This window comes from Trichoderma gamsii (assembly GCF_001481775.2).
Source record: "Trichoderma gamsii strain T6085 chromosome Unknown Scaffold_38.2, whole genome shotgun sequence".
Lineage (NCBI taxonomy): Eukaryota > Fungi > Ascomycota > Sordariomycetes > Hypocreales > Hypocreaceae > Trichoderma > Trichoderma gamsii.
Genome location: NW_020171375.1, coordinates 318,732 through 345,548, shown reverse-complemented (window position 1 = coordinate 345,548; position 26,817 = coordinate 318,732). Strand labels below are relative to the sequence as shown.

Here is a 26,817-nt window from a genome sequence, read left to right as displayed (position 1 = left end):
AGCCTGGATTTCTTTCTTGCTCAATCCCTCTTCTGCACTTGGAAGCTGTTGCGTGACGTCCACATTGTCGTACCAACCTGGCCGTTCCATATTAGGGCTACTCAAAGCGTGTTGCGAATAGTATGATCTGGCACGAAATACTGTCCTGCTCTTCGAACCACAAAACGAGCCTTCTTCAGGCTATAATGATGTCTCCGCTATCGGCTCAGCTAGCAGCCGTGTCTTTACCCGTGGAGTCGTCATTCAAGTTAAACAAGGGTTGTCAAATTGAGAGAAAAGTCATCCAGCATCCCAGCGATGGCTCAACAGGGCGGTTTATCTATACCTTGTGTTCTTTTCGTGTGCGTCCGGGCAAAGATGTGGATAGACAACATCCGGCAAGGGACATGTTTTCCCCTGCTGCCGACAGTTGGTTTTGGATTGCCGTCTACAGCACCTTGAGCCTTTTTCTTCTTCCCACCAGAAGTCTGGGAAGAGTGGTCGGTGAAGCTGCTTCTATTGCTTCTGTTGAAGAGATCCAGAGGTTTCAGCCTCCCGGTGCTAGCTACTGCATCATAACGATATTAGTTCCGCATCGATTATCATATCTAGTTTTTCATGTTCTGCCCTCGCATATGCTCGAGCTACACGAATGCGGTTTTGCTCTTCTATACTCCAAGACTTTGACTGATGCTTTCGACGCCTCTTCAACCTCTTTTTTTTTTTTTTTTTTTTTTTTTTTCATTGCTTCAATCTCCGGGTTTAGCCGGTAAGGAATTGGATGGGTCGCAGTTCGTCGTAAAATATCCAATATCTTATCATGTTCACTTCCGACTGATTTTTGTAGATGTTGGTGAAATCCTCGAGCTCCTAAGAGAAGTAAAGCTCGTAAGGTGAAATGTGCGTCATTTCCAGCACAATGAAGACCATTATGAGGACATCCTAGCATAATGAGAAGATCGCCAAGCGAGTCTGCCCAAAATTCCAATACTTCATTAGCAATGTTAAAGGTGTCTAAAATCCATGAAAGGCGTTCGGGGAACGGGAAATCGAGAGCACGCAGCACTTGAAGGTCGCTGCGGAACCCATGGCCCACAAATAAAAAATTGCGATCCTTAGGAATAAGGGACTCGATACTGCTTGAGATATCTGAGTGAGAAATATTGACAGATTCGCTAAAAAGAAATTTGTTCGAAACTTTTGAGAGAAATGCGGGAGATCCTGTGGCGAAGTTGTAGGTTGAAATGAGCTTGCTAGGGGAAGTTTGGAGAAGGTCTTTGGTGTCAAGAATACCAAGGCCGACTTGGCAGTTCTCCTTGTGAGAAAATCCGCTCATGATAGTATTGATATTTTCAAAATCGATCGAGACAATGACGACGCCGGTCAGATTAGACGATTCCGAAGAGCAGTTACCGAGGTTAAGAGCCCCAAGTAGCATACGAAGCCCATGCCTAGCCGGCTTGTAGAGATCTATCCTCCCCCCATCTTGTCGACAAAGATGTTCAGCACCAGCGATCGAGATTGTAGGAGATTGGTCTTTTGCTGAAGTTTCCCAATCTCTGGTAAGTATACCACCTTCCAACCCCGTTTTCTGGTGGCGTTTTTTTCTTCTCCTTGTAACAGGCTGGATACCGTAGATTCTGCTGCTCTTCTACATATTCGGCAAAATTGCTGAGAGCCTGCGCAAGCCCCTGAAAGATACATATGGAAAACACCTACCTACCAATTCGCCCTTGCGCTTCTCGTGTTCGAGGGTGCAAAAGCTTTTCCCGGCTCCGTAAGACACGAAAAACCCGCTTGGCGCGCGAAGGTACATGTAGTCGGCAGGCGAGGATATGTCGCGAGTCTGTCTGCCTTTGGTGGGCGCCTTGATAAGGTTTCGTAGAGCCTGGATCTCCCAATAAGCATTGATATCTCTAGCTTGCGGAGCATCTAATGGTGGTCCCTATGGCTACGTAATAGCCCATAACCTTGGTAAGATAATTATGTCGGAATTTGTTAGTGTTTGGCAGAGTGAAAAAAGGGAGCAGTTATATGTATCCAGCACTCCAACTATAGGCAGCTAGTACAAATATTAAAATATTTAATATATATATAACTGCCAAATCCATCTAAAATAGTAGCATTAATAATAATAGCAGTAGCAGTAGCAGTAGTAGCAGTAGCAGTAGTAGTAGTAGTAATAGTAATAGTAGCAGTAGTAGCAGTAGTAGTAGCAGTAGCAGTAGCAGTAGCAACATAAATAGTATACATGTATGTAGTAAAAGCGGCAGCGACCTACGCTACAGATGGATTTAATGCCAACTAGTAACAGAAGTAGGGTGCTGGATAATTTTTCTTAGAAAGTCTTGACCTCGACTATATCCTCCTTGATTAGCAAGTCTGTCGTGATAAAGCCCCATTGGCTTGCAAACTCCTGAACCAGATTACTTGGGGAAAAAGGATCAATAATTTTAATCCCGCCTCCAGGCGTACGCCTTTACCATACGCTCTAACCAAGATGCGTATCTTAAGTTAAAGCTCCCGAACCTATGCTCATGAGGCCTGAGAAGTCTGTCATTTGGCCATTGTGCAGCAAGTTTGTTGACAAAGAAAGTAATCGCCTCCCCTTTTGCGGTATTGAAGCCACTCTTTCAACGCTTCTGTGTCTTCTTCAAAGATTCGTTCCCGTCTGGGGATCATTTCATCTTAGGACAGTTAGGGCCGAAGTCTCTAGTCGCACCTTGCACAAGACTTTTGAGTTGTTGTATCTCAACTTGGTAACCTTCATGTAAATTGAATGACTCCGTGGTCAAAGGCACGGCTGCTAGCTGAGTCGATAGCGGAAGCATTATAATATCCTGTTGTATCTATAACAAATGTATTCTGTACAAACTCATTTTGTCGTCCCTAGGTGTTTCCCTCGCCCAAATTTATGGGATCAGATCAGAAATCCGATATAAGGTCATCAAATCAATACAAAGCCGCTGACAAACTTCAACATATCGGTGTACAAATACTTGGCACCCTATATTCCATCTTCTCTTCCAAGATCTTTGCCCGTCTCATATGATATTACCCAGGGCCGGCTAACAGAATGCTTGTTTGTACTTCTCTGGCGCCATCACAATTCAAGTTAAGCATGGAAAGTCACTTTCTCGGATTAGTGGCACACTTAACCTGCGACAAGTACAAGTTTGCTTTTTATTTTAGTATTTCGTCTTTTCGAGGGAGAAAAAAGAGGGGTAGTAGTAAGTACCTAGGAAGGAGGGAAAAAGAAAAGAGAAGCTAAGATAAGGAGAAGGAAGGAGAAAAACAGAAAAAGAAAAGAAGATTAAACAGAAGAATAGAGCAACATCAAAGTGAGCCAATGGAAAAGCCCAAAAGGGGGCATCCCAGTAGAATTGATAAGCTGTCCTAGATACAAAGGACAGTAGAATCTTGAAGCGAATCCTCATTACCATGCAAGTTAACAGTCAGTAAGTAGAAAAAAAATGAAATTACACGTGTGAAATAATGGGATATAAGAGAAGAACGTATGACCCGTACTTTCAGAGTCAGAAAAAAACCATCCTCGGAGGCCCACCCAGGAGGATATTAATTTAATGGTCAAGGCCTCCTGTTTGGCCTTGGCTACACGCACGCATGCTGTAGCGCCTCATCCTCTTCTTTTCGCTTCTCCCTCGATTCAAAATGTACCCTCCCGAGACTCTTTTCTTTTTTCCTTCCGATAGCGCAACGAACAGCTCGTTTCGCCAACACGCTGCATAATCACACGCAGGCACCCGCTCCTGGTAGAGGCTCCAGGCTGTGTTTGGAATCTGACACATTTGCCCCGTCGGTAGATCTCTCGACAAGCGCAACGAAGAGTATTTTCGTCGAAATAGAACAAGACATGAAAATATAAGAAGAAAATAAAAGAAAAAAAGGGGGAAATCCGAATGTGCGTCCCAAGTCAGAACCCGACTCCCCGCCCGATGCATTGAGAGGTATCGTGCTCGTCGATCGTTCAAGGCTGTCCGTCGCGCGTTGCGCCACTGTTACACCTCGTGCCAATGGAGCGTCCAAAATTCTCTCGTTTTCACCATGAAATGTCGCCTCTAGCATCATAAAACAACAAGACAATGCAGCCCTCCTTTCCCCGCTTTGCAAAAGCAGAGGCCCTTTTTACATGATGACGCACTTGCAGCAGCCACCCTCCTGCTCCTCGCCTTCAATGTCCATGGGCTTGGGAGGGTTTGCGCTAGAGCTGTTGCCGCCGCCGGTTGAGTAGCCCTGCATCTCGCGGTTGTATCTTCGGATCTCGCGAACAATGTCGTAGAAGGCCTTGTCAACATTGATTCTGGACTTGGCAGATGTCTCAATGAATTTGCAGTTGAATGATTTCGCCAGCGCCTCTCCCTCTGTTGGAAAAAAAAAAATGCGTTAGATAAGCAAGAAATAGGAAGCGCTGCTTAATCATGACGGAAGATGACGATTTGCTTACCTTGTCTGGTGACCTCTCGCTCGCCCTCCAAATCGCACTTGTTTCCGACCACGACCATGGGGAAGTAGTCCTTGTCCTTGACTCTCAGGATTTGCTGTTGGAAAGTGGTGATTTCCTCGAAGCTCTGTCGTGATGTGATTGAGTAGACCAGCAGAAAACCCTCTCCTGTGCGCATGTATTGCTCTCGCATGGCACTGTATTCCTCTTGGCCGGCAGTATCCAGAACATCGAGCAGGGCGACCTCGTCATCAATAACGCATTGCTTTCGGTATGAATCTGTTGGACCCAAAGCTAGATTAGCCAAAGCCCATGATATGTAAAGCAGGATAGAAGAAGCCGAAGGAACAATCAGGCAAAGCGGCCAATAGAAGCCACCATCCACAGATTGCAAGGCCCCGGAAAGGAGGAGAGAAACGGAATGTGGATGCTGTAGAGAAGCGACGAACCTTCGATTGTGGGATCATACTCGTCGACGAAGTGGCTCTGGATCAATTGGATGGTCAAGCAAGATTTACCGACACCACCACCGCCGACAACTACCAGCTTATACTCTCGCAGGAACTAGTTTGCAGCGCAGCTAATGTCAGCTATACAGAACAGGCTAAAGCAAAGATTGGCAGCAAAAAAAAGAAAAGGGAGAGCGCAGGAAAAATTACGCGCTCAAAGTGGTTTCTCAATTGGGCATACACACCTTGGTTGCTGAAGCCATTGTGAACAGCTCTGAATGATGATGCTAACGGGTAAGAAAAGGCTGATTCCGCAGCTTTATACTTTTTTTTTCCTTTTGGCTTCAGGAGTTGTACCTCAGCCAATAAAAAAGGGAAAAGAATATCCGATTCTTGTAGAGAAAGCAGAGAAGACGACGGTTAGTAGCTTCACAGTCGGTTGTAGTAGAAGGAGAAGTAAAAAAAAATTAAACAGAAGCTGGCCAGAAGACAATGCACAGAGCAGGAAATGCAAAGGAAGAGCCGCGGAGGGCGATTGAGAGGAATGAATGAGGACGATGGAGGATGGAAGATGGAAGAGGGGTGGAAATACGGGAAAAAGCAAAGGGTGAAGGAGAGGTCCAGGATTGGAGGAGGAACGCGGATGCAGCCAAAGGTGAGCGAGAGATTGGCTGGGGCCTCTGGCCGGACAGCAACTGGAGCGCCAGGCCAGGGCCCCCAGCACCCCTAGCCGGCCCCAGCCTAGAAGGCCTAGCAGGCCTAGCCAGCCTAGCTCTGGTCCCTAGCAGTGCCTAAAAGAAGTTGAGCCGACCAGGTCGCAGTTGAAGGGGGTGGGTGGAGGCTTGGCCAGCGGTGTGGAGAAGAGGGAAGGGCCAATGGTGGGCGCCAGTTTTCGGGGCAATTTGGGGTGGTGGTCAGTGATTCAACAGGAAGGGCCCTTTTCTGGGCGGCTTGGGGCCTTTTGGGGCTAGGCAGGGCCCTGAGAGCACCAACCGCCGCTGTACTTTTAAAATATTGAGCGATGCGGCATAGCTGGCGCTGGTACTAGTACCAAGCGAGGAGAGTCGATTTGCGCATTGGACGTGGCTTGCCGGATCCCCTGATGGGCAGGACGGTCCCTGCTTTTGCCATTTGCCAGCGGCAAACTGACAGCACACAGATCTGGCGATATAGGGGAGGCAGCTGATCAATTGTGCGGTGAGCATCTTCTCTCTATCAGAGACGCAAGACAGCCGCTTTGGCGCCAAAGATGGGGACACGCACGGGTGTCTGTGCTATTCGGCAGCTGTGGATGGACAGGAGGCCGGAGAGTGGCGTCTTGCCGCAGGGAGATCAACTGCAGCGGCTGGGGTTCAATCCTGTGAGCGTGCACTGAGCATCTGAGCATGCGCTACCACAAGTAATGGCGCAGGTACAGGTACATCCATGCTTTGCGCCCAACCCGGAGCCGACGCTGGACACAGAAGCGAACAGGCAGAGAGATGATGAATGAGCTGAGGCTAGCAGTAGCCAAGTAGGTAGACACAAATAAGGAGAAGCCGGCCCCGATGGCGATTTGAGCTCAGTCCCATCGGGCCCATCACCCGTCCGATGCTACTCGGCTGGGTCTTTTTGTTTGTTCAAAGAGGCTGATGTGGACAAGCATGGGCGTGCGTTTCTACACCAAAGCTTGAGCCTGCGCATGTACCAGTACGCGCACGTGTTAACCGCAGAGATCAATGTTTGTCCAACAGCAATAGTTTGCAGGCGGCTTCAGCATTGAATCTAGATTGAGGCCTATTCATTCACATGAAGAATTTTTTCTTACCATCAGTGTGAAGAGCACTATCAACGTAGCTGGTTTGTCACCTTGGTTTCTCCATTTAAAATCACCCTTTTTGAGACGAAATCCCTTCCTGTCCCCTTGTCAGATAGTGAGAGAAAAAAACGACGCCTGGAACCCTTTTCCGAGCGGGCTTGTCTTACCTTGTCTTGTCCAACCGCGGTCCATGGACCGAAACGTTACCTAGTGGCTACCGATCCTTGATATGATATCAATTGATGATTGTTTGTACAATGACAGCTTTGATTGACCTTTTGCCTCTTCTTTACGGCAGCTGCTCTGCTGCCATCACATCACATCGCCGTGACGGAAATAGATCAGCTCAGCTAGTGCTTGTGCCCGTACTCCATACATGCGCGTCTGCCGCTGCAACTAGCCCCCTAGAGCGTGCATATCGTAGGTACGGAGTGCATCTTCTCCATCGCTGGACCAGTGGGCATCGTAGGGTTGGATGCAAGGGCACGCGCCATACTGCATGCAAGTCCAGAGGACAATTGAGAATTGAATGTTGAAAGATGGAAGATGGAAGGTGGCAGATTGCAGACAAGCACTGGGGCAAATGCTTACAATTGCTAACATTGAGGCCTTATACAGGTACCTACCTAGATTACTAGTACAGGTACAGATACGAGTACAGGTACATACAGGTAGGCACAGATACGCGCCCAAGGTGGAGGGAAGGTGCTATCTGTGCCTCTTAGCGTAACCCCCTTCGGTCTGTCTGTCTGTCTACGATAATTCTGGTTCACGTTTTCGAATTTGGCGTTTCTGCTCTATTTCGTCTGTTTCTATTCCCATTCTTCTTCATCACGACCCTATACTCTCGCACGTTTCTTCAACAACGATAGACACTGGTCCTCAGCCTTCTCTTGGCCCGCCCAACTTACACACGGTATCCATCAAAGGGCCCGTCGCTAGGAAAGCGGCCCTCGTGCCTCGGTCTGCGAATCGGTCCAAGTTCGTGGGGGGAAGCGGCCTCGACTCCATTCTGCGTTTTGTCATTCGAGCAATCAATATTAGCTCTTCGCTTCCCAGTATCGTATCACAGCGTGGTGCTTGTAGTAGCTTACATCTTCCTTTATTTGAATTGCCTGTTTTATTTTTAATCATACCGAAAGTACGGCATCAGGATCCTACAAAAACTCAATTTCATCTATCCTGGCTGAAGCATTGTACGTTGTTAACCAGGCTCCCAGGCCAGAGATGCTACCGCGCAGTACTCGGGGCCACGCGAATAGAGGCATCAACGAGCTTCAGCTATAAATCTTCCGGACAACATCTAATCTGGGGATTTAATATCTATCAAACACGACGCTAGACCTAGCCATCTATCATCTTTCCACCACAAAAGTGCCCTCCAACTCCACGAATACACCACAAAGAAGCATGCCGTATCTCAGATTTGGCGCCGTCTTGGAACGCACACAGCTCTCAATGTCACCTCATCCATCTTATTTCCGTCAATGGCAGCCCAAACAGGTAGGTCAGACAGTGACGTTAAAGCCGAAGCGCATGACAGGTAGTATTCGCAATGCCAGTAGTACTAATTCTCGAAGCTATAGCACATCGCCTAATTGGCGTCATTCAGCATTGAATTGAAGATTGGCCAAGCTCTTGCTCGCTAGAGAATCAGAGGCGATAGGAGAGGCGAACAGAGATGGGCAAAGGAGTAGGTAATGTCCGGTTTCACGTGGCTTCTCGTCACCGTAGCATCGCTACAGCTGTCACTTGCACGAATACTGCTAGTGCTCCGCGAAGGCTCGTACTGCCGGCACAACGTCGTCGTGTCGCTTCGTCTACCATCGCGTCGCTGCTCGCTACCTGGCCCCTGGATTTGGTTCAGTCGGTCGAGTCCGGCAATTCATCAGGCCCTTGTGCTCTGTGTCGCGACCGGCAATACCAGAAGACAGCTACACGAGTGATACTACCTACTACTAGTACCCGCATGAAGTAGCACTGCTGCCATCACTGCTCAGGTAGGCAGGCAAGACGGTATTACTACCATTTCTACGGCATGCTTGCAATTCTGCGTACGTACAACGATCGACCATGTTCAGAAACAAGACCCCAAAGGGCAGACGGCCCGTCTCTTGTCGCGGCAACTCGAGCCGAGTCTTTCTATCTCACGACATATCCTCGTATACCTGTGTACGTGTATCGGTCAGGGGGGAGCGACTACTACCTAAAATCATTAGTTTTCCATTATGCTTGCCGAAAAGAAGAGGGAAAAAAGAAAAAAAGAAAAAAAAAAAAGCGGCCACCCTTGTCATGGAAATGATACCTGTCCATGATATGATAAGTCAAGTATGGTCTTTGCTTCTCGGATGGCGCCATAACAGAATAGGACTGCTGCTGCTATGGAGCACTAATACCGCTGATAGATTGAAATTTCTCCAAAGGTCAATGCGTTGTTCGCTGCCCCTGACACACATCGCAGTTCGCTACTATTACAGAATAGCACAAGTCTGTCTTCATTAGCACGACAAATGCAGCGGGGGTTATCACCTTAACCACCCCTGTGCCAATCAAACTGTTCTCCGGCTTGCTCTATCCGTGTGGGATCATGATTATTCTGGACATTTTACCCTCACCGAATTTGCGAAAGCCGCCTGAAGCAATCCGGTCTCGTCTAGTCTCCTCTCGTGTTGTCTGATCTCACACCCGACTTCAAGCAGATGAGGTTGGCGATTGCCATTAAGAGCCTTGACCAACTTGGGGGTCTCACGTCTGAATCCTACTCAGAGGATGCTGTCTCAATACCCGGCTCTACTATTACCGCCGACTGGAGAAACACAGTACATGGGCAAATATCTATCGACGGTCGTTGGCATCATCATGCAGCCTCGCGCAGGCTCTTGCAGACTGCTGCAGCAACGATTCGGCCATGATGAGCCTATCAAATGAAGCGGGCTATCGGGTGTATGTATTCTTAGCAACAAGAAGCAGTGTGTATTGCTACTGCAACTGCATACTAGGGTAGTAGCACGATTCGTAGTCCTTGGCGCAGCTTAATCAAGCTCATGCAGGTGTTGAGACGGCGGCAAGGCGACCTGCAGGTCGTGCTGAGGGCCACCCGATTTCATACATATTGCAGCCGCTGCCTACTGGCCTCGCCTCGCCTCGACTGGGGCTTTGTCGAGGCGTCAAGCAGCCTGGCGACACCATCATGCCCAGTGCTACTCCGTACCGGCGTTTGAGCCACCAGGGCTGACCATCGCCCCCATGGGAGCACTGCGGGAAAGACTCGGCGCTCTGTGTGGTTGGACACGACGTCGCCGCTGGGACCGAGAAGCACGCACTCGTATTACAATTCAATCCAATCCAATCCAGTCCAGTCCAAGCCGGAGAGAGGCCCGTCGTGACTGATGTTGCCCACCACCATCACCGCCATCAATCGCAGCAGCTAGCTGTACTACTTACTGGAAGCCCTCAAAGCCGCTACACATGATTGGGTCTCTCTGGTGCGGATTGACGCGCGCACGCGCTCACTGCGAGCGAGTCAGCTCTCGTCGTTGGCGGGTTTCGTTTTCTGCAACACCACACCGGCCACGCCCTCGTTGTCTCGGGTCCAGTCTTTTGGCCGTCGAATCGAGGGACAAGTCGTAGCGCGCTGCGGCGGCCTTTTCGGACCGGTGCCGATTCCCTGGACCTTCTTTTCTGCTAGTTCTACTAGCGAACGATCTTTGTCGCAGGTGGATCGCGACTTTTCCCTGAAGATGGCCAAGTACAATGCCGATTTTTTTTCTGATACGACCAGGCCCCTGGGCGCAACGGAGGCATGGACGTCATTAGCAATTTGCACAGACCCGGTATCTGGGGTAGCTATTTTTCCTCTCCCTCTCTTATTGTTCCCGTTGATGTCGGCAAAGCATTTTTGGCGAGACGAGTCTGTACCTTCTTTTTCTTCCTTGATCATTACCTCTACTTTTCTGTTCGATCCTTTTCACCGTGGATACCATCATGACTATTTATATGGATGATGTACATGACACTGTCATTTACACAGATTACTCCGTGTATAGAGTATAGACTCTCATACAGAATCTACCGTCCGTGCTCCGCCATCTTTTTGTTACCTATTGGCATGGATCCCATTTTCGGCGAATCGCATTCATGGTCAAGGGCAGACACAAAACCTCGCCGTACTTGGCACAGTCGCTCTACCGATTTCGCCTCATTTCAGCTCGCCCGTTCGCCGTCAGTAAGAACAAGCACGGGGCCTCTTTCTAGAATAAAGCAGAGCCCAAGTGAAATGAAGCTCAAGCCCAAGAGCTCCATCTCGTGCCACTCTATCAGCCTTCTAGAATGATACTCTCCACAATCATCAACGCCAGCAAGGACTCCACTCCACCCACCCACAATAAACGAAGAGGGAAAAATAAGAGAAGAGCGTACACGCCCCCACCAAACTTTCTTCATTTCCCGGTCTAATTCCCCCCTTTCGAGTCTTGGCAAAATGCTATGTCTATAGACTAGCACTGTAAACCATGGCGGCCTGTTGCCAATCTTTGCGACTCAAGACGTCACTATCAGTTTGTATTACGGGAGCACGAGTAATGTTATGCTGATGAGAAAAAGAAGCTGAGATTGTCATTCGTAAAGTCGATAGTGTCTTCTTGAAGTTGATGCACCTGGGTCGCTGTCCTTGCCGACCAGTCGTTTTAATTGTGCTGCCTAGCCCGACGACTATCGATCCGCAAAAAATTCAAAGTCCTACTCTCAATGATTAAAAATCTATTAAGAGTATTTAAAAGGTAGTATCCAAGTTTTTGACTCGGTACAGTCTGACGATGACGTCGTATTATGTGTTACATATCCATTGAGTGATGCCGCTGCTCTTCAATTCCACCAATAAAGCAGAACATGGCCAGTAGAAGAAGGAAGACCTGAACAGGAACAGAGCGGGCAGCAACACTGACTCAGCTGCAAACTTTATTATTAAAGACTTCAAAGTTGTGGTAGCGGCAGCAAGCTATGGGACATCGATGCCAGCATCCATGTAATACCAGTAGGTAGCATGTAATTACATAGATGCTCACCCGCGTTGCTTCAATCCTCCCGTCCCCCCTCGTCGAATTTTTTTTTTCCTCTTCCACTTTGGCTCGATCCCGTATCTGGCCCCCAAAGGAGACTGTCAGATTCCAATCTAGGCAGCTGCCATTTGCTACTGGAAAGCTGACGAGATGCTACTCTGGGCTTTAGAAAGGGCCAGGCTTACACTAGTCGTTTCCTAGCAGATTCATGGCGTTTGCGGTTGCGGTTGAAGATGAGCCAAGTGGGGGTTGCGATCAGCGTTTTGAGCTGAGCTTCTTTCACGGAGGATTATATAGACCAAAGTATAAATGCTGGCTTGCATGATTCCGAGGGGATTACTTGTGGCTAGTAGTAGTAGGTTGTTTCTGGAAGATTTCTTCCGGCAACTGGTCTCGTTTAATCTTTCTTTGACATGTACGGTTAATACGAAAAGGGTGTAGATGAATGTCGAAGAGGGGGCGGATATATTGTTCCCAGTTGCGGATATGTAGTATATCTGATCCTGCCCTGAAACTGAAACTAGCAGCTACCTAAGTACTTGTTATCTACCCCAAGTCCTCAACTGCGATTTCCAAATACTAGTACTAGGTAGTAGCAGTGTTAGCCGTATCTTACATTCGCATAGTCTTTTCGGGGCTGATGGTGATCGTGGAGAAGATAGCACGAGCTTAAAACAGCGCCAGGCCAACGAACTGTTGGTTCGAGCTACCCATCCCATCCAAAATCCACTAACATCACGAGTGGACTAGGCATCACCTCTCCCCAATAATACAAGTAAGCAATGTCTTGCATCGTTCTTGCGCACAGAGCAGAGTTCTTGCTGGGGTGGCTTCTCCCGATCTACAAGGGGTTTTTTGTTTCTTAACTCCAAGAGCAGAGTAGTCCACAGTAGGAACAAAATCCTTGCTTTTCGTCACGGGACTGGGTGAGACATTCGATACGGGATGGGAATAGTATGTTTTTTTTTTTTGGCGATATGGTCCGGGCTTGAAGGACGAGAAGCTCGCCTCCGCAAAAAGAGACAATAGGGGTCGGATATATAATTTTGGAGAGCTAGCCCAAGAGTAGTAAAGAAGCGAGAAGAGAAGATAGACACGAGACGAAAAGTAGACAGTGCGTGTTTGATCTTTTCGTTGGAAAGTGTCATTTATATGTTCAGCCATTGAGTTGGTGTGTAATATTGTCTAAAACTGTATCCAGTTTACAGCTTCTTCTCTGTCTTGTCGGCAGGCTCGTCAAGCTCGTCCTCTTTGGAAACTCGCTTGCCCTGGACTGCTTCTTCCGCCTCAGCTACAAGACTCTCGAGATAGGCTTGGTCCCTACGCAGTATACCGTTAGCCATATGAGATCCGCCAAGCAGAGTTCTCTCAAAGAGATTGAAAAGGGGAATCTTTTTGATATTAAAATACCTTCCAACCAATGTGACTGTATTTCGCTTCCTGCCCCATCGCGGATAGCTTCCTACTTTGACGCCGTGAGACTCGACTCTAGCCGCCAACGTGGTGAGGTATTCGGCGACGGAACTCTCCGGCAGCGGCGTGGATATCATGATGCGATGGATTCCTTTGCCTTCGGGATCGACTAGTCTGGGGAGAACGTGGGGCTTCAATCCATCCAGGAGTCTCTGGACTGCATGATCGCGAAAACGAAAAGCTCCTATCAGTACTATACCTCCAGAGAATAGAAGCGTAAGGGTCCCAATTCGTCATCACTTACAAAGCAGCGGTACTCCGGGAAGGATGTGCACATTTCGGTTGACAACCGCAACGGGAACCCACAGGTCTTCGTGCGGGAAGATGACTTGTTCGCCGAGGTCGCGCGACTCGTCTGTCGGGAGCTCGACCATGCGGAGCCTCGCCCTGAGAGCTGGGGAGTCGACGTTCCAGTCAAAGTTCGGCTGCTTCGGATTGGGCTTTGATAGTTTCTTCATCTTCTCAAAGGTCTCTTGGTGGAGCTTGAGGGGGAGTCCGAAGGCCTTGGCGATGGATGGGTAGGTGATGTCGTCGTGTCTGCGCCAGTGAAGCGGTTGATGTGAGATTCAGGGGCCAGATAACAGTAGGAAGGATGAGGGATGAGGGAGAGTAGCATTCTTACGTTGGTCCGATGCCTCCGCTAGGACGAGAGTTAGTATTTATCTGATGAAAGATATCTCAAGTGTTGTGGTTGCTGAAGCTCTCACCTGGTAACGATAAAGTCATAGCGGTTGCTCATTCGGCTCACGGCCTCCACGATTTCACTCTCATCGTCTTCAATGACCTCGATGCGTTTCAAGTTCTGCCGCAGCGCAAGAAATGTCAGGACAATTCCGGCATCGTCTATCAAGCACGATAATTGGGTCGCCAAGGTGAATACTCACGATCCCGAGTGAAAAACACCATTTTGCCAGATACGCCGAGTTGGTCTATGAGTTTACAACAGTCAACTCGCAAGTCCCTTTCCCTCGTCTATATTTTGCCTGCGGCGTTGCAGGATCCAGCATACTAACATCAACAGTCTGTTATAAGAGAAAAAATCATTAGTCTCATTCCCGGACAATGCACAGGTCACGATACATAAACGGCTCAACGCCGGACATGTCTTTGAGTCATACCTTTCCACCCAGAACTTCATCGCCAATAATCAGGCATGCCGCCGTCTTGATCGTCCGGTCACCGGTTGCTGACATTTTCAAGGTGAAGAGGGTTGGGCGGACGAGAGATTGAGAGATGAAAGAGGAAGATGAGGCGATGGGTAAGCGATGTCTTGCGGCGTGAGATAGCCGCGCAAACATGGGTGAAGAAACGGTGGAGACGGGATATTTATGCAGCGAGAGAACGAGCGCCAATGGCTTGAATTCCTGTATAATGCTGTTCAGATCGATTCAATGAGGCGCGGGGAAGAAAGAGAATTGAAGAAATTCGAAATAGAAAGATAAATTCTCAAGATTTGCAGAGCCAGGTCCGAGCTGCTGGCGCTCGATAGTGAATCAATGACCGGCCCGTGACGGCCCTTTGCACGGGCAAGGCTGGAGTCCGCTGCGATTTGTCGTCCAGGCTTACGTGGGGAAGAGTTCAGTTGCTGTATTCCCGCTGAATGGGCCTAACAGAGACAGCTTAGCAGTATAGCGGGGCAGCTCTTGGGGGCAGTTCCAGCCAAGCTAGAGGAGTGGAGGGATCAAATGACGAGTTGGCTGGGCTGGGCTGGGCTTGGAGATGCGGCAAAGCAAATCCACAACTGCAAGTCTCGCAATCCCGGCATCGAGGGGTCTGGTCTACGCTGCGGCTGCCTCTTCACAGCATCTTTCCTTCAGCGTTGCACTCTCTACAGCTGCGACCTCACACAATCCATTAACATGGTACGATCCCCTCGCACCGGCATCGTCCCCCGCCGATATGCCCCTCCGCCACTAACTCGAGCATCCCAAAGGCATCCGAATCCAGGCTCTACCAGATCTCTGGCGAGACAAAGTCCCATTTGCTCAAGTTTCGCTTGACGACATCTCGGGCCAGCAAACCTCAGGCGGTGATATGTACGTGCTGGCGGGACGATTCAGGGCTGTGGATGCATGCTGTCGTTGATGCGTGTATCTACATCTATACCTATACATTATGCTCAGATGCTAACTACCAATCATGGGACAGATCTGATTGATAAAAACACTCACGAAATCCGCCAAGATGACGACAAGACTGTATACACCTCCCTCGACGAAATAGCCGACGACCTCCCCGACAGCACCCCTCGGTTCATCTTCCTGAGCTATCCTTTGACGATGGTGAGGCAACCATTTCATCCATTTCGATATATACCTCTACATATATGCAGTCTAACACGTGGAATGATTTGTTACGCAGCCCGATGGACGGCTATCCGTGCCTTATACCATGATCTACTACCTCCCCATCAACTGCAATGCGGCAACAAGGATGCTCTACGCCGGCGCAAAAGAGCTGATACGCAACACGGCCGAAGTGAACAAGGTTATCGATATAGAGTCTGCAGAGGATCTGGAAGATATTCCAAAGCAGTTAAGCGGATAGAAATAGAAATAAGAGAAAAAAATATGTTCGCTATGCCAAAAGTTGACTAATTGCCCGCCCATTCATTCATCTAGTTGTTTCGTTGTTTTACCCCGATATGATGCAAATATGGTTTCCCGTTTCTATTCGTCCGGCAGCACCGTCTTCTCATCCAGCCCCAGCTGCCGTCCTACATTCCTCACCACCTGCTTAAACGCAAAGCAGGCCGGGCTATCGGGGAACGAGTCGAAGAAGCTCTCCCCATAGTCACATGCCATCCGTATCCTCGGGTCCAGAGGCACCGATCCCAGAAACGGAATGTCCATCTCCTCCGCGAGCGCCCTGCCGCCGCCCGTGCTGGCCTTGAAGATTTGGCTCTCCCCCTTGCAGTTGGGGCATACAAAGGCGCTCATGTTTTCCGCCAGGCCCAGGATCTTGATGCCGGCCTTGCGGCAAAAGTCAATCTCCTTGCGCACGTCGAGAAGTGCGACTTCCTGTGGCGTTGTCACCACCACCGCGCCATCGATGCCGCTCTCTTTCAGGAATGAATTCACGCTCAGATGCTCGTCACTCGTGCCGGGAGGCGTGTCCACCAGCAAAAAGTCCAAGTCGCCCCATTCGACGTCCTTCAAAAACTGCTTTATCAGCCCGTTCTTTTTCGGCCCTCTCCAGATGATCGCGGCGTCCTTATCTGGAAGCATAAACTGTATCGACATCACCGCCAGGTTCTCCGTCACCCACACAGGCGACATGCCCGTTGCGCTCACGTGAATCGTCTCGTTCTCCACGCCCAGCATCTTGGCCGTGCTGGGCCCCGTAATGTCTGCGTCCATGACGCCTACCGTGCTGTCTGGGTTCGTCGAAAAGGCGTGCGCAAGCAGGTTGGTGAATGTGCTCTTGCCCACGCCGCCCTTGCCGCTCAGCACCAGGATCTTGTGCTTGACGTGCTGCAGCCGCTCCGTGATGATCGGGATGTCGGGATCTGGGCCCTTGGGGGCGGATGCGCAGATGGCCTGGTTGGGGCAGCCATCGCATGACGAAGCCGTGCCGGCGCGCTCGGATTCCGGGCCTGGGCAGTGTTCTGGCTCCGGGGCAACGAGCTGCGGCTTCTGCTTGAGGGGATTGGCGAAGACGTCGGCGACAGACTCTGGCTCCTCTAGTGACGGGGCCATCTTTGCGGCGACTGTCTGGGCGGAAGAAGTGATAGAGTAGCGGCAATGCCTCTTTGAGGATCAAAGGATGTGGTACTCTCTTCCTTCTTCTTTTTTCTTTTTCTAGCAGCGGTTATTTTGTCGCCTGTTGGGGCTTTTATGCCCTTCGTTATTGAGGTGCAGATGTGATGTTGGTACTTGAGTGTGGAATTGGAAGAAGTTGGCGAAAGGTTGAAGCTTAATAATGCGACTTACATCAGTGGTAGGCTAGACTTGGTAATCCAAGCCTGCCGAAATCGGGACGTCGCTTTGGGGCAGTAGATCGAATACAGAAAACCACCTACAGCATGAATGCGGCAAAGGCGCCTGCGATCTCATAGACTTTGCGCACCAAAAGAAGTGTTGAAGATATATTGTTTACAATACTCAGCTACTGTTTTATAGCAGAGACAACAGGTCGCTGAATTTTGGTTCGAGAGAAAATGTAGGGTAGGCGAGTACCCAACCCCGCTGGAAGCAGTGGTATCAACAATTGAACAGCGCCCTCTTGCGATGGTACGTGGAATGGATTCTTGTGCTTGGATCAAGTTCAAAATCAAACAATCTCTGGGCAAGGGAGGCTCAAGATCACATTGCACACCATAGAACCCGCTGAGCATCTGCATATTGTTTGGGCATTCCAACAGACTAGAGGATATTAACAATAATAGTAACAGTAGCAACAGTAGTAGCAGTAGTAGCAGTAGTAGCAGCAGTAGCAGCAGTAGGTGAAAACCCGCCTACTACGATGGTACATTGGATAGGCCTTCGTGGTCACATATGTGCCTGGGTCAAGTTCAAGATCAGGTAAATCATGCAACGTAGGCTCTTCTGGTTGAAGCAAAATCACATGCAAGCCATAGAAAGTGCGATGGCAAGAGCGACAGGCAGGTGCGGTTCACTTTTCAGGGTCTTTCCCATTGTTAGGCGTGCGCATGTAGGCAGGTGCGGCGCACTTTCAGGGTCCTTCCACCGCTCGGGTCTACCTAAACACCATCAACACCACACGCATATATTCAATCAAACTTCAGTCTACAACGACAAAAAGCAAAAAACAGGTCTCGGAGGGAGTCGAACCCTCGCTGGCGGAATCAGAATCCGCAGTCATAACCGTTAGACCACGAAACCCCACTTTTAATTGTTTGGCAACTGTTGTAGTTTGAACTATAAAGGTAAGGTAGCCACTGGGTCTCGTCGCATGCATCTCGGGATCTGATAAAGAGCCTCCGATAAGAGACGCCGAGACGTCACCCCACTACGGTGGCACAACCCCACTAAAAGTTTTTGATACAGGCTGCATTGCGTCTCGGTTTACGAGCGTACAAACCTGTCATTGTGCGAGATACCCTCATGTTATAGAATTTGGATTTCATCATGTCTACTGCCACTGTCGCAAGCCTGAGGCAGAGCCTTTGCTCTGAAGATACTCCTCTGCCCGTCCGATTCCGCGCTCTCTTCTCTCTCAAGCATGTCGCCAAAACCGACCCCGAGTCTACCCTTCCGGCCATCGAAGCCATCGCCGCTGCCTTCGCATCCCCGTCGGCTTTACTGAAACACGAGCTCGCATACTGCCTTGGCCAGACCGGCAACGACGCGGCAATTGCCCCTCTGCGCGATGTCCTGTCAGACCTGAAGGAGGATCCCATGTGCAGACACGAGGCCGCCGAGGCTCTGGGAGCTCTGGGCGATGTTACAAGCCTGGACATACTTCGGGAATTCAGAGATCGTGCCGACGAGGAAATCGTCGTCAAAGAGACGTGCGAAATTGCAATTGACCGCATTGAATGGGAAAACTCCGAGGCGAGGAAGCAGGAAAAGCTGCGTCAAAGGTAACTTGGCTTGAATTTTCTTTTTGTCTCATCTTCTTTAACAACGTATCCTAGTGATTTTGCTTCCATCGACCCTGCGCCGCCCATGCCCGAGTCCGAAAAGTCGGTTGAAGAGCTTGGCAGAGTGCTCATGGACCTCAAGCAGCCCCTCTTCATGCGATACCGCGCCATGTTTGCCCTCCGCGACCTCGCTTCCCCCCCAGACTGCCCAACTGCCGTTCCCGCCGTCCAAGCCCTCGCCAAGGGATTCGCCGACTCCTCCGCACTGTTCCGCCACGAGATTGCCTTTGTCTTTGGCCAGCTTTCACATCCCGCATCTATCCCTGCCCTGACAGAGGCTCTAAGCAACCTGGAAGAGGCCAGCATGGTGCGCCACGAAGCTGCTGAGGCTCTGGGTAGCCTTGGAGATGAGGAGGGTGTCGAAGAAATCCTGAAGCGATTTCTTCAAGACAAGGAGCAGGTTGTTCGGGAGAGTGTCATTGTCGCATTAGATATGGCCGAGTTTGAGAGAAGTGGTGAGACGGAATATGCTTTGATTCCTGAGGTGGCCGGCGCCTCAGCATAGAAGAAAGTAAGAATTTTTCGTGTCCATATTACAAGTTATAGATCTTTCCAATGCAAAAAAAATATAGAGCTTTTAATTGTTCTCATGCCAGCTGTATCCACATTCGCAGTTGTAAATGACGGTTGAGCCTTCGTCGGCACTTCGCAATTGTACCGTTGTGTACTTGACTTCCTCTCGGCCGCAGTTTGGGCATCGTTCGCGGACGGTGCTCTCGGTGTTGAGTGTATGGCGCTCAACGGCCTGCACGCTGGACTGGAGCTTTTGGCGCAAAAATGAAGGAAAATCAGACGGCTTTGACTTGGTCACAATGACCTTTGCGCCGGTATCTAAAGCGATCACCTGTTAGAAACTTCTCTTTTTTCCCAAAGCACCTTTTGCTCGGATTTCTAATTGGGCCAAACCTTTATTTTCGGCGCTACAGCACTCGCAGCTAAGCACATTCTGCTCGGTTCCCTTTGTCGCCGGCAGCAGGTTTCCGCAGTCGGTGCAGAACACCATGGATCCAATGGCAGCCATTTTTGCTTAAAAATTTTCCCGTCTAATATGCCAGCGCAGCAACTATGACGAATTCTACGTGTGTAATGGAGGGATCGCGTGGGACCAGCTGTACAAAAACTGGCATGCAAGACAACTGGCAAAAGATCTTGCAGGGTTGATAATCCGGAAAAACTGATAAGGCAAGGTACCGCTTCCGGAAGCGCCTCTGACTGGCTGGGCGCTGGGGCGCACGGGCCACCGGCTTCTTTTCGACATTGGAGATTGGTCCAGCGAGGCTGTCGATTCCCCCAGGCTGCGATGCGCGTGATTCGAGATTCAGGAAACAATACCCAATACGCAGCACTTGGGCACGCATTGCAGACGCGCTGGTTTCTGCGAATGCGCAGCCAACTCGACCAGGCCTTGCATTTGGCGCCTCCACGCCCTTTTTTTTCGTCGCTGCTTCCCCCTCTTTACCGCCTTAAAAGTCGCTGCTTCCTCCATGACACGCTGGGGAGCTCCTGCTGCGCCTGTAGCTCCTGCGTCGACGATGCGTCTTTGAAGAGTCGCCGAGCCTCAAGATTCTGGCAACAAACATGCAACCACACAATATGGAGAACCCTGAAAACGGGCTCAATGCCCACCATAGTGGCCCTGCTGATTCGCAAACCGCAATCTCGCGACCGTTCACGCTGCAAGAATCTCTTCCTTACTCTCCCCAGACCTCGACTGTGCCCTTCGTTTCTGGTGAGCTGCCATCCCGTCTCTGCTCGATAACTTTCGCCATTTACACCCGTTACTGATGCTACCCTAAGAAATCATTCCCGATCCCAACATAGGGTTTGGCTCACCGGCCCCATCCGTTTCCGATCTCTTTTCCCAAAACGACTTCAACCGACTGAACAAAGAGGCGCTTGGGCAGCCTCACTTGCCGCGGAATACGAAGCAGGCAGTTGACCTGGTTCTGCACGAGATAAAACCTTCGCAGAGGACACACTAGTAAGACAAGATATACTGGCCCTTCGTTTCGGTCCCTGAGTGTCTCTGCTGACGAATATACAGCCACTTCAAGTCCATCATCACAGGGCAAGCGACTTCTCGACCTGGTAGTCTCTCACATGGGCTATCCCCCATTGCACGAGCGGTATACGAGAAAGTCGGCGGGTATTTCAAAGCCACCAAGCCAAACCTTGCGAGTCCTCAGAGTGTTAGCATCAACGGCGACAAAAGCCGGATATTCCTAAAGGACGAAATATCGTCTGGCGTCATTGATACCCCAACAGCAGCCACAGACAATTACAAGGCACCAAGACAACACCAGTCAAGGATAGAGGTGCTGATATCCTCAAGAAGAGACTTCGATCCGTCAGCGTACGTTGACACTACTGGATCTTCCTATCCTACCAAAGGTTCCCCTGAACCGCCGAATAGACAACCTCCCTTGACATTGCCTGTGACACCAGAAGACTCACTTCATGCCGGCTCAACAACTTCTGATGCCAACTACCAAAACTCTGCCTCGATCCGGGTAGAGCTTCCATCTTTTAACATAAAAAAAGACGAATATCTGGAAATTGCAGATCTACCATCTGCCCCGGACAACCTATCCGTTCGCAAAACAGCACAGCATCTAGCAGCTAGTGCCCAAGGGCTTGTTAGCAGCGCCAGTCTCGATCAGCAACAGCGAGCTGACACTGCCCTTGAAGCACTTGAGCTGCTCATGCGCAGTGTTTTTTCGGCGGTCGGGCGTGCTCTTGGAATGGACTCGGGATACGACCACGTCGTGACACTGACCTCTGACAACCAAATCATCATGAATAGCGCAACACATCAAAAGATCCAGAGTGCCGTCCAGAAAGCTATTGCACTTAAGTGTTTCAGTAGAGTTCCTGTGGAGGGTCTTCTTCAACTTGTGAAACTGAGCGATACCAGCATGAAGCTTGCCGAGGACTTGGATATCCGTGTTGATGACAGTTGGGATGAAGCTGCCATGGAATCATGGGTTCAGCAGCTGCCAGAGGTTGAGCTGGGGATGAGAGCTGCACGTACCTGCCTGCGAATCCTATCTGGAGGCCGAGAAGATAAGCAGCTCTACTCAGAGAATGTCATCAGTAGGTGCGTCACTATTTTCAAAAACGTTACCGAAGACATCATCATCCCTCTTGTGGAGCTGCGGAATTCCGGAACATCTGCCAATTTATTCAAAATGGTGTTGAAGCATAAAAAAGCCGTGTCATCTACCTTTCTTAGCTGCCAAAAGTTGTTCGCCTCACTTGCAGAACTGGTTACCAAGGTAGAGCTTTCCGAAATGGTATTCAACACTTTGGAGTTTACAGCCTCCAAGCTCATCTTCGTTGAAAACGCATATTTTGAAAAGGACTCGGCAGTCGGAGTCCAGCGATTTGATGGTATGCGAAGCGTTGCTATGGACATGCTCTGCCAAATCTTTATGATCAAGCCCGAACAGCGACAAGGTATCATTGACGATATTCTTACGTCTTTGGAGAAGCTTCCTGTCGGGAAGCAGAGTTCACGACACTTCAAACTTTCAGAAGGCGGAAACATCCAACCCGTGTCCGCGCTACTCATGCGATTGGTTCAGGCTAGCTCTGGCATGGTTGAAGAAAATGAAAGTGGCCGCGCTGCAGTGCTCCAGGCCATCAACGGTAAAGGAGACAAAATGGATGAAGACGAGGAAAGCGATGGAGAGTTAGGGCGTGCGAGGCACAAAAAGAACCAAATGATACCGTCCATCAGCAGTGATGACCAAGGTGCGCAGCAGCATGCTGTTGCTATTCAGGAGCTTGAGGCAGCTGCCGGTCCTCTCAGTGAAGGAGCTGGTCGAAACGCTTCTTATATCGTCAACTTCATTGTGAAACGCGCCATCGGATCAACCAAGTCGGGTGACACGCCATACCGCCATCTTTTAGACCTCTTTGTTGAGGACTTCACGACATGCCTTGACTCTCCAGACTGGCCATCCGCCGAACTGCTACTACGCCTTCTCATGCTCATGATGGTACAACTGTTCGAGGCACCAAAAACCCCTGCTCCCGCCAAGAACATGGCTCTTGAGTTGCTGGGTACCATGAGCGCAGCGATTTCTCGTCTCCGGTCACATGTCAAGCGGACTGCCAACACGTTCGAAACCACAGACGTCGATGGCCTCTCGCAGTATCTAGCGGCGCTAGCATGCCACGTTCTTGAACAAAAGAGCTCATTTGAGAGCATCATTGCCTGGGACGGACCCTACCGAGCCACGCTAGAGTTTCTCCAGGCTCGTCTATCAGACGACCCATACCTTTTCAGTGCCGTCTCCTTCCTCATCACAGACTGGGCTACTCGGCTTCATACGGGCTATGATGATGTTCAAGACAATGAAGATGAGAGAGACTGGGAGCTCGGACGCCTTGCGTACAGGTTGCGAATGATGATCCAAGATCGTCGCTGGTTGTCTAATGAGTACACTTTCAAGGCCGTGAGCTCGGTTCAAGCCAAGCTCTCATACTCAATCATTCTGCTACGCTCCCCTTTGTTCGAGTCATTCAGCAAGATTGTCAATATTCTTCTTGGCTCCATGGCTAGTGACCAAGCAACAGTTCGCAGCAAAAGTCTAAAGAGTATTACTCAAGTCCTCGAAACAGACCCATCTATTCTGGACGGCGACTCCATGGTAATTCAACTCATTTTGGATTGCTCTAGTGACTCGTCTACGCAAGTGAGAGACTCCGCTCTTGGTCTTATAGGAAGCTGCATCACGCTGAGGCCATCTCTGGAATCACCACTGACGCCAAAGATCATTGACCGCTTCCAAGACGCTGGTGTTGGCGTCAGGAAGCGAGCCATGAAACTTGCACGCGACATTTATCTTCGCAATCACGACGACGCAATCCGCAGCGCCATAGCCAACGGCTTACTCCGACGCGTACAAGATCCTGATGAAAGCGTCCGTGATCTTGCCCGTCAGATGATTGAGGAAGTTTGGTTCGCGCCATTCTACGGCGCTGATGACAGCGCTGCGTTCCAGACCTCCCTCACCGAGCATGTGGCCCTGATTATCCAGACTGTAAAGACAGGCAATGTCACGGAAATCCTTGACAAGGTATTTCAATCTATCCTTCGACCCAAAGATAAATCCCTGGAAGGCCCCTTTACCGTCTGTTCTCATCTCGTAAACAGCATGTTTGCGCTGGTTGACAGTGGAGAATCAGAAGAAGGACGCCCAGCAGGCCGCGATGCTCTGCAGGTGCTCACAATTTTTGCCAAGGCGGATCCTAAATTGTTCAATCTTGAGCAGATCAGGCTCCTTAAACCCCATCTTGCAACGTTTAGTGGTGTTGATGAGTTGGCGGCATTCCGAGCCGTCACCGTCATCTACAAACGTGTGCTTCCTGAGCTGCCCACTGTCAACTCAGAGTTCCTAAACGAAATTCGTCTCCAGCTCCTGAAGGGCGTCGGAAAAATCTCTTCCCGCGGCGCTCTGGATGACCTCATTGCATGCACCAAGGTAACTTGTGATTTACTAAACAATTTTGCACCTTTGGCCAATTTGGTCGCGTCAGGTCTATTGGGCATTCAAAAGCTGGGATTGGGAGCTGCGGTACTGGACAGTAAGAGGATTAATCATCTCTGCGCTTACGCCATCATTGTTGGCAGCGTTGGCAAGCATTGCGATCTGGATCAGCAGATGCAAGTGTTCAAAGCCCGGTTCCCCAAGTGGCAGGGAGATTCTGTCCCTCGACTGATTGTGGATGTGCTGATTCCATTTGCCTCGCCTTCACAGCCATTAGAGGCACGCAAGGCATCTCTGGAGGCCATTGGGCTGGTCTGCCAGTCCTGGCCGAGAAATTACGTCTTGGCCAAGGTCTACACAGCTTTCCAACAAGTTTTCCAGGAAGAAGCTCCTATGCTCGAGACTATGATACTAAAGTCTTTTAAAGAATTTCTTCTTACAGAAGAGAGACGGTCTGGAGCTGCTGCCGAGTCCGGTGCGAAGGAGAAGAAGCGAGAGCTGACGGTCATGGGAGGCACTAACTTTGACGATGTCGCCAGCGCTACCACGCAAAGATTTCTCAAAGACATTACGCGAATCGCTCTGGCAAGCCAAGACGAACTTGCATTTTTAGCAATGGAAGTATTGGGCAGTATCAATCGCCAAGGCCTGACGCATCCCAAGGAAACAGGCATCACATTGATGACGCTGGAGACATCCTCGAACCGCAAAATTGCAGAATTGGCGTTTATGGAACATCGTTCTCTACATGAAAAGCACGAAACAGTGCTCGAAAGAGAGTATGTCAAAGCGATACAGTCAGCATACAACTACCAGCGAGACATTGTCAAAGACTCTCACGGAGCGATTCCCGAGGTGTTCCAGCCCAAGCTACATCTCATGATGGAGGTCTTGAAGATTAGTAAGATGAAGAACAGGCAGCGCTTCTTAGAGAAGCTGTGTAGCCAAGTCAACTTTGACATTGCACAGCTTGACGCAAAGCCAGAGATGCCACCGCACCTGGATTTTGCACGGTTCATCATCGAAAACATGGCCTTTTTCGAATACCAAACGGTTGGAGAGCTTCAAACGGTTGTCAATACGATGGAGAAGATTGTGAGCACAACCGGCGCGGCAGTAGCCCATTTAATTGAGTCCGAAGTATTCGACGTGCGACTTGACTTGGATCAAACAGAACAAGACCAAGTCACTGACCAGCTGCTGAGCGAAAGTGTTGAAGCTCAAGCAAGCGCTGAAGGAGCACCTCTGGTTGGCATCAAGGTTGATCCGAAACGACTTCGCCAACTGACAACTGGGGCTATCATCCTCTCGTGCCTCTGGGAAGCTCGCACGCATCTTCGACGTCTATATGGCATGGGAACTAGTCGCCACGACAGTAAAGCGAAGGCGCTCGCGAAAGATTTAAACAAAATGCCAATGAAGGTTCAAGGAGTTCACGGAGAGCGATTCTGGGATGAGGTGACATCACACTTTGGCAGCCTGGAGTCGATGAACAAGATGGCTCAGAAATGTAAGGCCTTTGTGGAGCTCATGAACGTCGACAGAGAGCTCAAGGTGCAGGACGAAGATGAAGAGATGGCGTTGGATGGACCAGCCACCCCTCCAAGCGGTGGCGAAGGAGAAGAAGAAGAAGCTCCCGAAAGAGGCCGCAAGAGAAAAGGCGCTGGCACTCCCGGAGGCCGGAAGAAGCGAGCACGTTCGGGATCCCAGCCACGCAAACGAGGACGGCCAAACAAACCAGCAGGGGCTTCACGCGATGATGACGAAGATATGGAATGGATTTAGAGCATTTACAGCAGATTTGATGCTGGGCCAACGGCGACCGATTTCAGTCAATTTTCATTCCTCATTTCATTATTCGATTTTTTTTCTCTTCTTCTCTTGTCTCTATTCATTTTACCCAATGACTCTAGTGGCATCGCCCTAGGCACACTTTTTCTCCCCCATCATTAGCATCCTCTTTCTTATTTGAAACATACCGAAGGAATGGCATGAGTGGCGTTGGACGCTGGAGAGTGAAAGTCGTTTAATATGCAACATCGATCCTTCGGTTGGGCATTGCCTGATCGATTATAGTCGAGACGAAAGAAATTCAAGCATGGGATATTCATTTTTGCTCATTAGTGGACCATGGATGGCGTTTTTTGGGAGAACAATGGTTGATTTCAGGGCGTTTCACATGATACCTACCTGACCCTACCTATTACATGAGTTTGTACAATAGTTTTTATTTGGCGTTCAAAGAGATGCAATGCCTAGAAGAGACAACGCTAGAAGTCTATGGCAGTAAATTGAGTCCATCAAGTTATGATAATGAAGTGTGTTGCCATGTGTTGCTTTGTGATGGGCTGAAGCTTGCGGGCGTATCATATTGATTATGCTGCTACTGCGCGTTAATTTATGCTGGGTTTGACACTGTTGGAAGCTGGTGAGGTGATTCGCAGAATTGGAGAGAAGGATTTTCCAGGTTGCAGCCCAAGATGACATGGCAAGAGGCTT

At 49.7% G+C, this 26,817-nt stretch overlaps 7 protein-coding genes across 7 annotated transcripts; 3 read left to right on the top strand and 4 right to left on the bottom strand.

Moving 5' to 3' along the window:
- Nucleotides 1–4,125: 4,125 nt before the first annotated feature.
- On the bottom strand, nucleotides 4,126–5,153 carry TGAM01_v208756 (hypothetical protein; the record flags this gene model as incomplete). The annotated part of the gene is made up of 4 exons (XM_018806433.1): nucleotides 4,126–4,361; nucleotides 4,445–4,720; nucleotides 4,891–5,005; nucleotides 5,136–5,153. 4 exons carry the CDS (start codon nucleotides 5,151–5,153, stop codon nucleotides 4,126–4,128), a joined length of 645 nt encoding a protein of 214 aa, XP_018660260.1.
- A 7,794-nt stretch (nucleotides 5,154–12,947) lies between these two features.
- Nucleotides 12,948–14,516, bottom strand: TGAM01_v208755 (hypothetical protein; the record flags this gene model as incomplete). Its single annotated transcript, XM_024550401.1, has 6 exons — nucleotides 12,948–13,065; nucleotides 13,156–13,375; nucleotides 13,463–13,755; nucleotides 13,841–13,858; nucleotides 13,926–14,020; nucleotides 14,337–14,516. 6 exons carry the CDS (start codon nucleotides 14,514–14,516, stop codon nucleotides 12,948–12,950), a joined length of 924 nt encoding a protein of 307 aa, XP_024404872.1.
- A 561-nt stretch (nucleotides 14,517–15,077) lies between these two features.
- On the top strand, nucleotides 15,078–15,765 carry TGAM01_v208753 (hypothetical protein; the record flags this gene model as incomplete). The annotated part of the gene is made up of 4 exons (XM_018806435.2): nucleotides 15,078–15,080; nucleotides 15,152–15,254; nucleotides 15,367–15,500; nucleotides 15,580–15,765. The coding sequence occupies 4 exons, from the start codon at nucleotides 15,078–15,080 to the stop codon at nucleotides 15,763–15,765; spliced, it is 426 nt and encodes a 141-aa protein (XP_018660262.2).
- A 122-nt stretch (nucleotides 15,766–15,887) lies between these two features.
- On the bottom strand, nucleotides 15,888–16,916 carry TGAM01_v208754 (protein NBP35; the record flags this gene model as incomplete). Its single annotated transcript, XM_018806436.1, has 1 exon — nucleotides 15,888–16,916. One exon carries the CDS (start codon nucleotides 16,914–16,916, stop codon nucleotides 15,888–15,890), a length of 1,029 nt encoding a protein of 342 aa, XP_018660263.1.
- A 1,392-nt stretch (nucleotides 16,917–18,308) lies between these two features.
- Nucleotides 18,309–19,328, top strand: TGAM01_v208752 (deoxyhypusine hydroxylase; the record flags this gene model as incomplete). The annotated part of the gene is made up of 2 exons (XM_018806437.1): nucleotides 18,309–18,763; nucleotides 18,818–19,328. The coding sequence occupies 2 exons, from the start codon at nucleotides 18,309–18,311 to the stop codon at nucleotides 19,326–19,328; spliced, it is 966 nt and encodes a 321-aa protein (XP_018660264.1).
- Nucleotides 19,329–19,400: 72 nt separating this feature from the next.
- Nucleotides 19,401–19,844, bottom strand: TGAM01_v208751 (DNA-directed RNA polymerase I subunit RPA12; the record flags this gene model as incomplete). The annotated part of the gene is made up of 2 exons (XM_024550400.1): nucleotides 19,401–19,654; nucleotides 19,730–19,844. 2 exons carry the CDS (start codon nucleotides 19,842–19,844, stop codon nucleotides 19,401–19,403), a joined length of 369 nt encoding a protein of 122 aa, XP_024404871.1.
- Nucleotides 19,845–20,401: 557 nt separating this feature from the next.
- Nucleotides 20,402–26,103, top strand: TGAM01_v208750 (hypothetical protein; the record flags this gene model as incomplete). Its single annotated transcript, XM_018806439.2, has 3 exons — nucleotides 20,402–20,552; nucleotides 20,621–20,804; nucleotides 20,868–26,103. 3 exons carry the CDS (start codon nucleotides 20,402–20,404, stop codon nucleotides 26,101–26,103), a joined length of 5,571 nt encoding a protein of 1,856 aa, XP_018660266.2.
- Nucleotides 26,104–26,817: the final 714 nt, after the last annotated feature.